This window comes from Syngnathoides biaculeatus, chromosome 5, assembly GCF_019802595.1.
Source record: "Syngnathoides biaculeatus isolate LvHL_M chromosome 5, ASM1980259v1, whole genome shotgun sequence".
Taxonomy (NCBI): Eukaryota; Metazoa; Chordata; class Actinopteri; order Syngnathiformes; family Syngnathidae; genus Syngnathoides; species Syngnathoides biaculeatus.
In genome coordinates this window covers 10,245,379-10,258,917 of record NC_084644.1, presented here as the reverse complement: position 1 = coordinate 10,258,917, position 13,539 = coordinate 10,245,379, and the positions used below count along the sequence as shown (strand labels likewise).

The 13,539-nt window shown below is 41.1% G+C and overlaps 1 protein-coding gene across 7 annotated transcripts in view; it reads right to left on the bottom strand.

The window, feature by feature from the left end:
* Positions 1-679: 679 nt before the first annotated feature.
* mef2d (myocyte enhancer factor 2d) overlaps positions 680-13,539 on the bottom strand; it is a 112,304-nt gene continuing 99,444 nt past the window's right edge. For 5 of the 7 annotated variants that reach the window (XM_061819505.1, XM_061819504.1, XM_061819510.1 and 2 more), the window contains 4 exons: positions 13,183-13,300; positions 10,288-10,447; positions 9,393-9,461; positions 680-6,726 (listed from right to left, as the gene is read on the bottom strand). In XM_061819505.1, coding sequence (XP_061675489.1) covers positions 6,273-6,726; positions 9,393-9,461; positions 10,288-10,447; positions 13,183-13,300 — 801 coding nt within the window. In that variant the 3' untranslated portion in view covers positions 680-6,272. The remainder of the gene's footprint in view (positions 6,727-9,392; positions 9,462-10,287; positions 10,448-13,182; positions 13,301-13,539) is intronic. The other 2 variants (XM_061819508.1, XM_061819511.1) reach the window with 1 other exon arrangement.

Here is a 13,539-nt window from a genome sequence, read left to right as displayed (position 1 = left end):
TAATTTCCTTTTCGTGTCGATATTGAAAAGCGTTGTCAGATACGAGTTAATGACGTCACAAACAGCCAGAATAAATCGTGATACGATGCTGCTATCTGGTGTTCACACAGAGTACTGCGCCCACATCGCATCATGGTACATTACATTTGAGGACATTTGAGTCGAAAATATAAATTGTATGTATTTTACCTACTATAGATCGTTTGAAACCTTTCCATGTATCATTTGAGCCAAAACTAAAAATATTATAAATAAATAAGATTTCAGCAAACGTGTCATTGCAAATAAACACAATAATAATAATAATACTTGTACAATATATGATTAGAAATCATTTAATGTATTAAAATGAATTTTAAATGGTTACAAAACGAAAATAAAATGTAAGTATTTGTTTATTGTTTCATAAAATCCCAAATTACTGAATATAATAAAGACAAAAACATACATATGCTGACTAAATATAATTCTATATTAAAATTTTGGGGAAATATGCTGAATTAAAAAGATTTCCTTTGATAATAGACATTTTTTCTTATTTGTATCATCATTTTCAACATTTAAACAAGACAGCAATAATTAATATGACGAATATAATTAATGTGACTGATAAAGTGTCATTTTTAATTGTTATAACTTGGATATTCAACCTTTGGATCTTAAAAAAGGAAGCACTATTTAAAATTTAGTGACCGCATTCTTGTATAAAATATAATAAGTACAAAAAAAACAATACATAATTTTCATTTGGTAAATACTCCAGTTTATTTGTACTTCTAATAATAATAATACTAATAATAAAAATACTGGATCACATTTCCACCCCCAAATAAATTACCAACTTTTTAAAAAATGTCGCATAAATCGCCTTTTTGTCACGTTTCAAAAGAACGCAAAGAAGCACAGACAAGAGCGACAAAATGTGGTGTAGGTCAACTTGTCTATTTAATATATAAAATACGGTAAAACATACGCAAAAGGGGAGCGAGGGTAGGGGGCGGCGAGGGGGGGGGGCGCAAGAAGAAGGGGGAGCGTGGGATACTTTGGTACAATAACAAACACTCTTTTTGTAAAAGCAGTTATAGATTTTGTAATAACATATCAGTGCATACTTTTATTTATGAAAATATACACAAATTGTATATCATTCTCCAACAAGTCTCTTTACAACAAAAGAAAAAAAAGCAGACTAGCCCGACACAATATATTAGCTATGATTGATTTACTATTTTTTTTCTTCATTTTTAACTTTCATATATTTTTTTTACGTGTGACGACGGTTGTGTTGATATTACAATCCCCCCCCCCCTTTGCTTTTGATCCATGCAGCAGTGACGTCCTCGCTTATCTTGAGCAGCGAAAAATCGTGCGATGTTTATTCAGAACACAACAACAACGTCAACAAAAATTAAAAAAATCAAAATAAAAATTCCCCCCAAACGAACAAACAAAAAGATATTTAGAGATATTCACCAAATTAAACTAAGCTACACAAAGAAAGTCTTCATCGTGTCGATGACCTCATCGTGATGCGGATGGTTCATATTTATTATAATTCTAATATCACCATTAAAAAAACAAAAATAAAAACAAAAACAAAACCAGACTGTCACCAGCGCAAATGAACACCGGAAAAGCGAGCGCGTTAGCTTTGGTGGCCCGCGCGTGGAAAGCCGCTTGAGCGTTTACTCCAAATTCTTCGTATCCAGCTTAGGATCTACGTACTAGTACGTTCTTTGTCCTCACTAGTAACACGATTCAGTGCAATAGTCCAAGCGGTCCTAGTAGTACAACATCAAGGATACCGAATGAATGAGTTTATTCTGCATCTTTGATGTCCATTTGCCAAATATGCGCTACGTGCTCACAAATACACAATTCAACGCACTAGTAGCATGAGTCTGTCTTACTAGTAACACCCCCCCCCCCCCCCACCACCACATCCATTACTGGTATTTCTGCACTACTAGGACAACTACATGTTACAAGCAAGGGAAAACTGTGCAGTAGCTGCCACCTGAGTGCAAGTAGTAAAGCTCTAGATGATAACTAGTACAATTTTAGAATGTCACTAGTAATACAGCAGCACCGACTGCCGGAGAAAGCATCCTTGTGTGTTTTTACACACTCGGCCAATAAAGCTGATTTTGATTAAATAGTGTCCACTTTTTCTTCACTAGTAACCTCTTTTTCTCCTAGTGTGCATACTAGTAGATGGACCTAATCTTGGATCTCAAGTACGTTGAATCAGGTCCAAGTACTACTAGATTTGTCCTCACTAGTAACACAATTCAGTGCAATAGTCCAAGGGGTCCTAGTAGTACAACATCAAGGATAGCAAATGAATGCGTTTATTCCGCATCCTTGATGTCCATTCGCCAAATATGTGCTGCGTGCTAACAAGTAGACAATTCAGCGCACTAGTAGCATGACTGTGTCTTACTAAAAACATTTTTTCCCCATAGCTATTACTGATATTTCTGCAATAGTAGGACAACTACATGTTACAAGCGAGGGAAAACTGTGCACTAGCTGCCACCCGAGTGCTAGTAGTCAATCTCTAGATGATAACTAGTAGAATTTTAGAATGTCACTAGTAATACTGGGAGCACACAGCACTACTGACTTTTGGAGAAAAAAATCCTTGTGTGTTTTTACAAACTTGGCCAATAAAGCTGATTCTGATCAACTAGTGTAGTGTTTTTCTTAACTAGTAACCTCTTCTTCTACTAGTGTGCAGAATTGCCTTTCTAGTGCGGACAAAGTGCATACTAGCAGATGGCCCTAACGTTGGATCTCAAGTAGTATGTTGAATCCGGTCTAAAGTGCGACTAGATTCTTTGTCCTCACTAGTAAGACAATTCCAGGCCCCACTCGGACTAGGTTGTACTAGTAATATGTTTTCCACTACTAGTACATGTAAATTTCTGCACACTAGTAAGAAGACTTTGTTACACGTGAAGCAAAACTACTAAAATGGGCATTGTGGTGCAACTAGTAGCATCCAGGAGGCAGCTAGTGTGTGACATACTTTTTAGTTGGGCCTTGTAGTCTGACTAGAGCAGCACAGCAGTTTACGAGTTACTAGTAGCGGAAAACACGTTACGTCAAATACAGTCGTTCCACGAGACCTAAGCTGCATATTGAGAATATGGAAATTTGTTCATTAAAAAAAAAAAAAAACTCAAAAAGCTTTCCAAGGCAGGCGTGTTTGAAAATGATTGTCTTTTCGTGATTACGGCGCCGGCTAAAAGAAGCGCACGGGTAACAACGTCCACGTCGCGTAAGGGCTTGAGGCAGACTTCGGTCATCGTGATGGCGACGGTGCGAATGCCAAGGAAAAAAAGCAATTTGGAAAATGTTCATTTTTCGCGCATTTTCCCCAATAAATACGCGTCGAAATAAAAGAGAGACGCGGCTCTGGCGTGGCGCTCATCAATGCTCGCTGCCTCGTCATGGCAACGGAAGCCATTTTGAACGGGTCTGAATGCGACGATATGTTTAGAAAAATTCAACCTCGCGGGAAAAAGGGATGATGTCGTACAAATGATGAAAAGCGTGTGTGCGTGTGTGTGTGTAACATGGGAATGAGTCTATGTATCATATTTGCAAATGTTTGAATGAATTTAAAAAATTTTTGCCCCCTTGTCATTTTAAAATATATCATGTACGGGGAAGTGCTGAAAAATAGTTTTTGAATGTATTAAAAAAAATGTAATGCCAAGAGAAGTTTGATCTGGCTCAAATGTGTCAATAAAAGACAACATATTAGAATAAAAGTGGGTTAATTTGACATGTAACAAATGCGAACCTTTGGGAAATATAATCGATTAAGAAGAGCAAGAGAAGATTACAATTTGCGCTTTTTGTCACCAAAACCCCAAGTCAGCAATTTGCTGATTTCATTATCTAAAAGTTGAACGTCAAAAAGTATAAAAAAACACGTGGACGGATCATATCTTTGCATTGATCTGAGTGCGTGTGTGTGAAAAGTGCGCGCCATCATCACCGAGGCCCAACGGTCCCTTTTCTGTCCCTACAGCGCCCTCTGGTGCATTGTCAACAAACTACACCTTTATACTGTACACACAAGCCAAAAAGTTTTGAAAACAAAAAACAAAAAAACACCAAAACAAAACACTAAGAATCTGTTTTGTTCTTTCCTTACTTCCCGCCAAATACTGAGCTCCTATGTACAATCCCTGTGGCGTGCACGTGGTTGTCGTCATCTATTATTATTATTCTTTATATAATCATTATTATTACTCAAACTTGTCACACACACTCACACACACACACACACGTTGTTTATATACACACCCCCAATGTGGTTCACGTCACAAGTCACCACACACACACACACACACACACACACACACACACACACACACAAGCGGCTCATCGTCCTCCCTGATTCTACCGTTGCCGAGGCAACAAATCATTCCAATTAAGGCTGCTTTCCCGCCTTACTAAGCTAATTACCGAAGCCGCTGATGAATTAGTTAGCGACTCTGCTTTCTGGTTTGTAAGCAACGCGAGCTAGTGTTCACGCGGTAAAAAATAAAATAAAATAAAATAAAATAAACTTGTGATGTTCTCTGTTGTGATTGGTTAAAAGTGCGCAACCAGGACGACGTTACAGCGCTAACACGTCGGCGATTGTGAAAAATGTGTCGCGAAAAGGTATTAGCGTGAGAATATTTGGGTCAGGGATGAAGCTGGGTGGAATTAAAAAAAAAAAAAAAAAAGCTTTCGTTAATTTTTGGGAGAAAATTGTAATATAGAGTACAGGCGGCCATTTTGGAGGAGCCAAGCAAGATATTGAACGAGCAGGCGGGATTAAGAGGGGCCATGTTGGAAAGCAGCTTCTCATACCTTAAGTCTAATACGAAGTCGGCCATTTTTTGCGGGACCCATGTCCTGAATCTCACAGGAAGTAGACTCGTCTCTTGAATCAAAGTAATTATTAATTTGTCCATTTTGAGTGAATCGTGTCTCTGCGGGGGTTCATCTTTAAAAGTGAACTGGGATTTCTGGGGCCAGGCTATTTCCTGGTATGATGTCCTTATGTATATATTAGTGGCCAGCAAAGGTCCATTCTGCTCCATCTTGTATTCAGTAAAGCAACTTTTTTTTTACTTCCTTTTGACCAATCGAAGAGGAGCGCTATGCCACGCTCGGACTCAAAACCGCCTCACTTACAAACCGTAAAGCGTGAAAGCAGTCTAAAACTAGTGAGGGTTGTCAGTCTCGTATGAGGGGGTCGGGGGGGGTCTTCTTGATCATGAGACTTTCGTGATAATCTCTTGAGACACGCGGACGCAAAGCATGCTGGGAAACCTCGCGAGCCCCCTTTCACACTACCCATTAAAACTGGCTTCTTCCCAGCTTGCCGTCCCACGGGAAAGGTTACCGGGCCGGAATAAGGGGATGGATGTCTACCTGCAAATGTGATCACAAAAAACGGATGTTGAACTTTGGGGTAAAAATGTCAGGACGAACTTAAAATGCACTCTGACCTTTACAGGTGAACCTACTTTGACCTTGAAGTGCGCAAGTGTTGAACGTTTCGGTTCTTTATTGCACAACTTGCTGTTCTCTAACAAAAAACAGAACAAAATTCGCGTGTATTTGAGCAAAATAACTTTTAGAATAAAGCACAATAAATTATTTTAGTGTTTATCGTATGAGAAAAGAACGTTTTCCTAACTCCAATACATTTCCAAAGCTTGTCGACTTTTGTGTCTTTCTGTGACTCCTCCAGTCTCTTTGTATTTGTTACAATCAGCTGATGACTCCATAAATGCAGTGGCCAATTAAACTCTGACTTTAATATAATCATAATCTTTTGCATTTTTCTCACTTTTCAAAACATCAGAAACCCCCCCCCACAAAAGAGTCACAGAAAGGATTTAAAGTGAACGTAATTGGAAAACAAAGCGAAAAATAATAAATGCAAGAGATTCAGCTGCTAGTTAGGGACCAAAAATTTTGCAAAAATACAAAATTTGGACATTTGAAAAGTTTCAAGGCAAATGAAGTTCACCTGAAAAGGTTTTTGTGCATTTGAGGTTCATCCTGAGACTTCACGCCAAATTTATTTCTGTGAGTAGTAAATGTGAACGTTAGTGTGTGCAAAAGTGTTAAGCATGCTTGTGTCTATGTGTGTGTGTGTGTGTGTGGAGGAGTTCTGGGGCTGGTGTGTGTTAAGGGGGTTTGGGTACGGGCCTCAACTGGATCTGTCCGGCCCAGCCCGGTGTGACATCGGTGCTTTATGTGACCCACGCGTCCAACCTCATCCTCTTCACGTTGTCCTGCTCCTGAGGCTCGGCCGAGGCGGGTCGCAGTAGCACCATGGCGGGCTGCTGGATGCCGGCCTGCTGGTGGAGGTGGAAGTCCGGACCCCCGCCGCCGCCGCCGCCCCCGCCTCCTCCGGCTCGACCCTGGGCGGCGGCGTCGTCCCGGTCGCTACCGTCGTAGGAGCTGCCGTTACTGCTCAGGCTGTCGACGGGAGAGCGGCCTTGGCCTCCCGCCTCCGGGCGCAAGGTGCCGGGGTACGACGGCGCCACCTGCCCGTGGATTTGAACGCCGCCGCTCCCGCCGCCGCCCAAAGTGGGGCAGGGAGTGCTGCGGTCCCGGTTGGGTGACACGGGCTCGGACTTGATGTTGACGTGGGGGTTGGTGTTGATGGTCAGCGCCGTGCCCTGAGGGAGAGGAGCCATCGGCCTGTAGTGGGGAACAGACAAAAAAAACACAGAGTGAGATGTCGCTGGATTACAGGAGCATTAAGGACCACTCTGAATTTTATAGAAAATAGTTAATTTAGCCAAAAAAGTAAAAATAAAAATATCATAATTGCAACCATTTTTCCCCCCAGAAATAAAGGTTGTAATCTTAGGAGATAATTTTTTTTTTTTGTAGGAAAAAAGTATAATTTTCTAAGAATACATTTGAATGTTACAAGAAATAATTGAAAATATTTGGTAGTCTTTATAACCTTAAAAGACATCTTTTTTTTATATCAGGAATACTGTTATATTCTTCATAACACAAGAATAACATTTTCGTAACATTAGGACACAAGTCCAAAAAGTCAATAAAATATATCTTTTTTATTACTGAAATCCTAATAAAGAACAAACAGTTTTTTAAAATAAATAAAAATAAATAAAATAACACAATATTTTATTATTTTCTTCGTTCCAGACGTAGCAGATTAGGTTAAAAAATGTATAATCCTTTTAAAAGTTATATTTTTACAATTTTTTTCTGTTCATTGTGGCCCTATAATATTGTACTACACAAAAGTAAAATAATAAATAAATAAAACAAGACAATATTTTATTATTGTTTTCATTCCAGATGTAGCAGATTAGGTAAATAAATGTATAATATTATTAAAAGTTATATTTTTACATTTTTTTCTGTTCATTGTGGCCCTATAATATTGTACAATGCAAAAGTAAATTAATAAATGAATACAATAATGCAATATTTTATTATTTTCTTCATTCCAGATGTAGCAGATTAGGTTAAAAAATGTATAATCTTATTAAAAGATATATTTTTACATTTTTTTCTGTTCATTGTTGCCCTATAATATTGTACTATGCAAAAGTAAATTAATAAGTTAATAAAATAATGCAATATTTTATTATTTTCTTCATTCCAGATGTAGCAGATTAGGTTAAAAAATGTATAATCCTTTTAAAAGTTATATTTTTACCATTTTTTTCTGTTCATTATGGCCCTATAATATTGTACTACACAAAAGTAAAATAAGAAATAAATAAAACAAGACAATATTTTATTTTTTCATTCCAGAGGTAGTAGATTAGGTTAAAAAAATGTATAATCTTATTAAAAGTTATATATTTTTTATTTTTTTCTGTTCATTGTGGACCTATAATATTGTACTACACAAAAGTAAAATCATAAAAAACTTAAATTATTAATAAATTAAATAACAAATGAATTAAAAAACTAATCAAACAATAGGCAACATTTATAAATTACAAGCAGGCAAGGTGCACAGTGTGGAAGTACACAAGTCAGCAGCCATGCTTCAACACACAGGATGCAACAACCACCGCCACCGCCGCCACCGCCACCGCCACCGCGTCCCCTTTCTTCTCCTCGTTCTCCACTTTTTCGCAATCCAACTTTTAGCGAAGGCTCATCCTTTGACGCTGTCGTCAGGACGTTTTCTCTCTCTCTCGCCTGCGGCTCCACGTGACGGACGCCGATTTCACGCTGCCAATTAGCGCCTGTTGCCGCCGTGGGGAACTTTCTAATATGTCACATCAGCTGCTAATATTCGCTCGTTTGCCGGCATATGCGCGCACGCACTTTTCATCCTCGAGCCAAAGATGGAAATGGATGACGCCGGGCAAAAAAAGGTCCGTGTCAGCGCGCCGGTGACAGTGATGGAGTCCAGAGCAGCGGCCTAGCGCCAGCGCTAACGACACAGCCAGAAACAGACTTCCTACCCAGAATGCTTTGCTTCTCAGTGCATGATGTGATGTGATTTGCAGTCATTTTTAACTAAAAGTGCTACAATTAATCAACAAATTGATCGTCAACTGTTATGATCATTGATAAATCATCTGGAAACCTGGTTTGACTTTAAAATTGTCCAAATTCACAGAATTTAAGCCTCAACAGTTTTAACTTGAACTCTAATTTGATAACCTAATTTAAAACCTTGAGATTAATCCATCCATCCATTTTCTTTGCTGCTTATCCTCACAAGGGAGTGCTTGAGGCTATCCCGGCTGTCAACGGGCAGGAAGCGGGGTACACCCTGAAATGGTTGCCAGCCAAACAAACGCAGGGCACATCGAGACAAACCTCACTCACAATCACACCGAGGGGCAATTTAGATTTAGATATTTTGGGATGTGGGAGGAAACCGGAGTACCCGGAGAAAACCCACGCAGGCACGGGGGAGAACATGCAAACTCCACACTGGCGGATCTGGGATTGAACCCGGGACCTGAGAACTGTGAAGTCAACGCTTTACCAGCTGAAGCACCGTGCCGCCGATATTATTATATCCAATTATTTAATTTTTTTCTCTTATATATTTTATGATACTATTTTTTTCCTTTATTTACTTTCTTCATATTTCAGTATTACTTTACAATATTTTGGGGATTTGTGTTTAATAGTTCAGTGTTATGTATAGTTTTATCGTAAACTTCAACTTTAACATGCTCGAACTAATCATTTATTGCAAATAATTTTTTTTGTCCCCCCCAACCCGGCCCTCCCAAGACGACAGCCCCCGCGGACCCCCGGGGGTCACGTTTCGACAAGACGAGTATTACAGAAGGCACACAGCAGAGACAAAGACGAGCCGGACGGACGACGGCGTGGCGGCTGTGCGTCACCTGAGGTTAGCGGCAATGTTGGAGATGCAGTTAACCATCTCTGCACTCTGTTTGTCTGAACCCCACATGCTGTGGACACAAGTGGGGGAGGGAATGGGGGCAAAGGGGTGACGGTGGGGGGTGGGTGGGGGGGGGGGGGGTGACACACACAACCTCAATCGTTTGTTTTTGGTCCCAGCAGAGTAGCAGAGGATGCTGCTGCTGTTGCTGTTGCGACGCTAACGCACACTTGAAGCCCTCGTTCAAGGCTGTTTGGAACTCAAATCTGTTTTCTAAATAGTTTCTACGCGACAACAGCCAGAGAACAACGTGACAAACAACGCTGGCTTGAAACCCTTCTTGGAAACCCTAAATCCGGTTTCAAACTTTGAACCCCAACTTTTGCTCCACATGCTCATTGGAAACCGTAAGCTTGGCCTCAAACCTTAATTCGAAACGCTATTTCCCAAGTGAAAACCCCAAATATTAACCGTTAGCCCTGCTTGAAACATTAACCCAATCTTGAAATTCAAATGAAAAATTCCGAACTTGAAACCCAAAACATCTCTCAATCATTAAAATATATAATCCTAGTTTGAAAACCCAATTTCATATTTTAACCATGGTTTGAACCACAAATTTGCTACCCAAACCCTTGCTTGAAATCTTCATCCAAACGTCAAAACCCCAATTCAAAATCCTAACTTTTGTTTCAAAGCCTCCTTTAAAACCCTGGGTCAAGTTTAAAACTCTAATTTGCAAACCCATCCCAGGAATGACCCTGATTTAAAACTATAAGATTAACCTTAAAACCCTAACGCCAGTTCGATGCCCTCATTGAAAACCCCAACCCAACTTAAACCCTTCCTGTGTGTCATCAGAATTCAAAGTCTGCGTGTAGGTGCATGTGCCTTACACCAGGTTGGTGAGCGACGCCAGGCTGATGGGCGGCGCCGTCTGTTGCTGGGCAACGGCCAGCTGCTGTTGCTGTTGCCAAGCAGCCATGTTACCAGGCACCAGGCCCGCCGGCGTGAACGTCTGCAGAGCCGTGAGGTCCGCGCTCGTCTGCTGGTACTCTGGAACCACAACCAGACCGGTCCTTTTTTTGGGGGGTTTATACATCAATATGCAGCAGCTCTAATCTATATTCATCTTCATCATCATATTTCCCTTCATATCATATTCACGCTCAAGCTTTGAAGTAGCAACAAAGTGAATATTCATTCGCTGCCGGGAGGCGCACAAGATTTTGTACGACATTATTAATGTTTTTTAAACGGGTCTTACACTCTGGGATAGCGGCGCTACCTTGCGCCCGCCGCTCGAGGCGGACGGCCACCCACCAACACGCGGATGTGGGTCAGCGCAGTTAACGGAAGCTTCAAACGCTCATTTCCACCACAACCCTCGTTTGAAACCCTCACACGGGCTCGATACCCTAACATGAAACCCTGACCCGGGTTTGAAACTAATACGATATAGACTAGACTAAGAATTGTCGGTACATGCGGGTCAGCAGCTGGGTAGGCTAACCTGGGAGTGCCCGCTGAGGGTTACCGCGGATGTCGAAGTGGCACACAACGGGATTGAATCGATGCGACATGCGCGATACCTAGCGCCGCTCGAGGCAGATGGCTCCCCGCAAACACGGGGAGGGGATGTGGGTCAGCTGCTAACTGGAGCAAAACAGCACTTTCTTTCTTGTTTGAAATGCTCGGCACGCTTTCATGTCAAAAGTTCAGAGCCAATTAAACTTGCGCTGAAAGCTTTTGATCACGGGCGCATCTACATTGTAAATAAAACTGGATTTATTTAATTATAAATATGCGTTAAAGTCGGGCCCCGGCGCTGTTTAGTGGACCAGCGAGCTCATGAATTTGATTTTCTAAAATTCTTTCCAATTATTTTTTTGACTTAGCAGGAAGTCTGTTTTAAACAATATTGTGTGTGTTAAATACAATGAAAAGATGAAGGTAATGTAGAGGTAATAAACATTCCGTGTCATACAGTGAAGAAAATAAGTATTTGAGTGAGAGAGATAATCCAAAAAGGAAAATCCAGAAATCACAATGTATGACTTTTTAACAATTTGTTTGTGCGATACACCTCAAATAAGTATTTGAACACCTGCCTATCAGATAGAATTCTGACCCTCAAAGACCTGTTAGTCCGCCTTTAAGACTCCGCGTATTATCCTGAATCAGATGGACCTGTGTGAGGTCCTCAGCTGCATAAAGACACCTGTCCACCCTTGACAATCAGTAAGACTCAAACTTGTAACATGGCCAAGACCAAAGAGCTGTCCAAACACACCAGATACAAAATTGTACAACTTCACACGGCTGGAAAGGGCTATGGAGTAATTGTCAAGCATTTTGGTGAAAAAAAGGTCCACTGTTGGAGCAATCATGAGAAAATCAACGGTCAATATCAATCGGAGTGGAGCCAGATGGAAGACATCACCTCGCGGGGTCTCAGGACTTGGTCAATGACTTGAAAAGAGCTGGGACCACCGTTTCCAAGGTGACTGTTGGTCATACACTAAGACGTCATGGTTTGAAATCATGGATGCGACGGAAGGTTCCCCTGATTGAACCAGCACATGTCAAGGCCCGTCTTAAGTTTGCCAATGACCTTTTAGATGATACAGAGGAGTCGTGGGAGAAAGTTTTGTGGTCAGATGAGATCAAAATGGAACTTTTTGGTCATAATTCCATTAACCGTGTTTGGAGGAAGACGAATGATGAGTTCCATCCCAAGAACACCATCCCTACTGTGAAGCATGGGGGTGGTAGCATCGTGCTTTGGGGGTGTTCTTCTGCAAATGGGACGGGACGACTGCACTGTATTAAGGAGAGGATGACCGCGGCCATGTATTGTGCGATTTTGGGGTACAACCTCTTTCCCTCAGTCAGAGGATTGAAGGTGGGTCGTGGTTGGGTCTTTCAACATGACAATGACCCGAAGCACACATCCAGGAAAACCAAGGGGTGGCTCCCTAAGAACCATATGAAGATTCTGGGGTGGACTAGCCAGTCTCCAGACCCAAACCCAATAGAAATTCTTTGGAGGGAGCTGAAACTCCGTGTTTCTCAGCGACAGCCCAAAAACCTGTCTGATCAAGAGAGGATCTGTGTGAAAGAGTGGGGGAAAATCCCCCCTGCAGTATGTGCAAACCTGGTGAACAACTACAGGAAATGTTTGACCTCTGTAATTGCAAACAAAGGCTACTGTACCAAATATCAACATTGGTTTTCTCAGGTGTTCAAATACTTATTTGCAGCTGTATCACACAAATAAATAAAAAATCATACATTGTAATTTCAGGATTTTTCTTTTTAGATCACAGTGGACATGCACCTACGATGAAAATTTCAGACCCCTCCATGATTTCTAAGTGGGAGCGTTAGGGTTAGGTACTTGCAGTGCAGCAGGGTGTTCAAATACTTATTTCCTTCACTGTATAAGATGTTAATAACTCATTTGAGGGGGGACATTTCATAATGTACATATACTACGTTGAATACTACAGCGCTGTGAAAATCCTTTGCCCCAGTCTCAAACTCTTATTTATTTGCATAATCTCCACACTCTAATGCTTAAACAATGTGATTAACCACAGCTAATTATTATAATTTAAAAAGGGGGCCGGGGGTGGGGGGTAATTACTTTGTTACTTTTTCTACACAGGGCCAAGCAGCTTTGAATATTTTTTTTTCCGTTTTCCGTGAACCTGGTTTATCTTTGTCCGATGCTTACATTTGTTTGACGAAATGAAGGTTGTAAAATTGGTGTAAAAAGCTGCCGTTACCAGTGTTGTAGGGCGTTTGCATGGCGGAGAAGGGTGCCAGGAGACTGGGCGTCGCCACGGAAACCACCGGGGTGGTGAGGGGCTGGGGCACCTGGGAGCCGCCGAGCAGGTGAGCATTCTGGGAAGACACAGGACAACGTGGGTGAGCCCAAGATGATCGCAAACAAGTCATTTTTGCAAACTGTTCACGCCGCATGCAGGTTTCAACATCGGCTTCTCCGTGAACATTAAAAAAAAAAAAAAAAACGCATCACGTCACTCGTTAACTGTGTATCATATTCATATATATATACATAAAACACCTCGGGTCGGGACTTGACAAGCCTGCTGAGAATTTGCTGCTGCTGCCGCACTTTT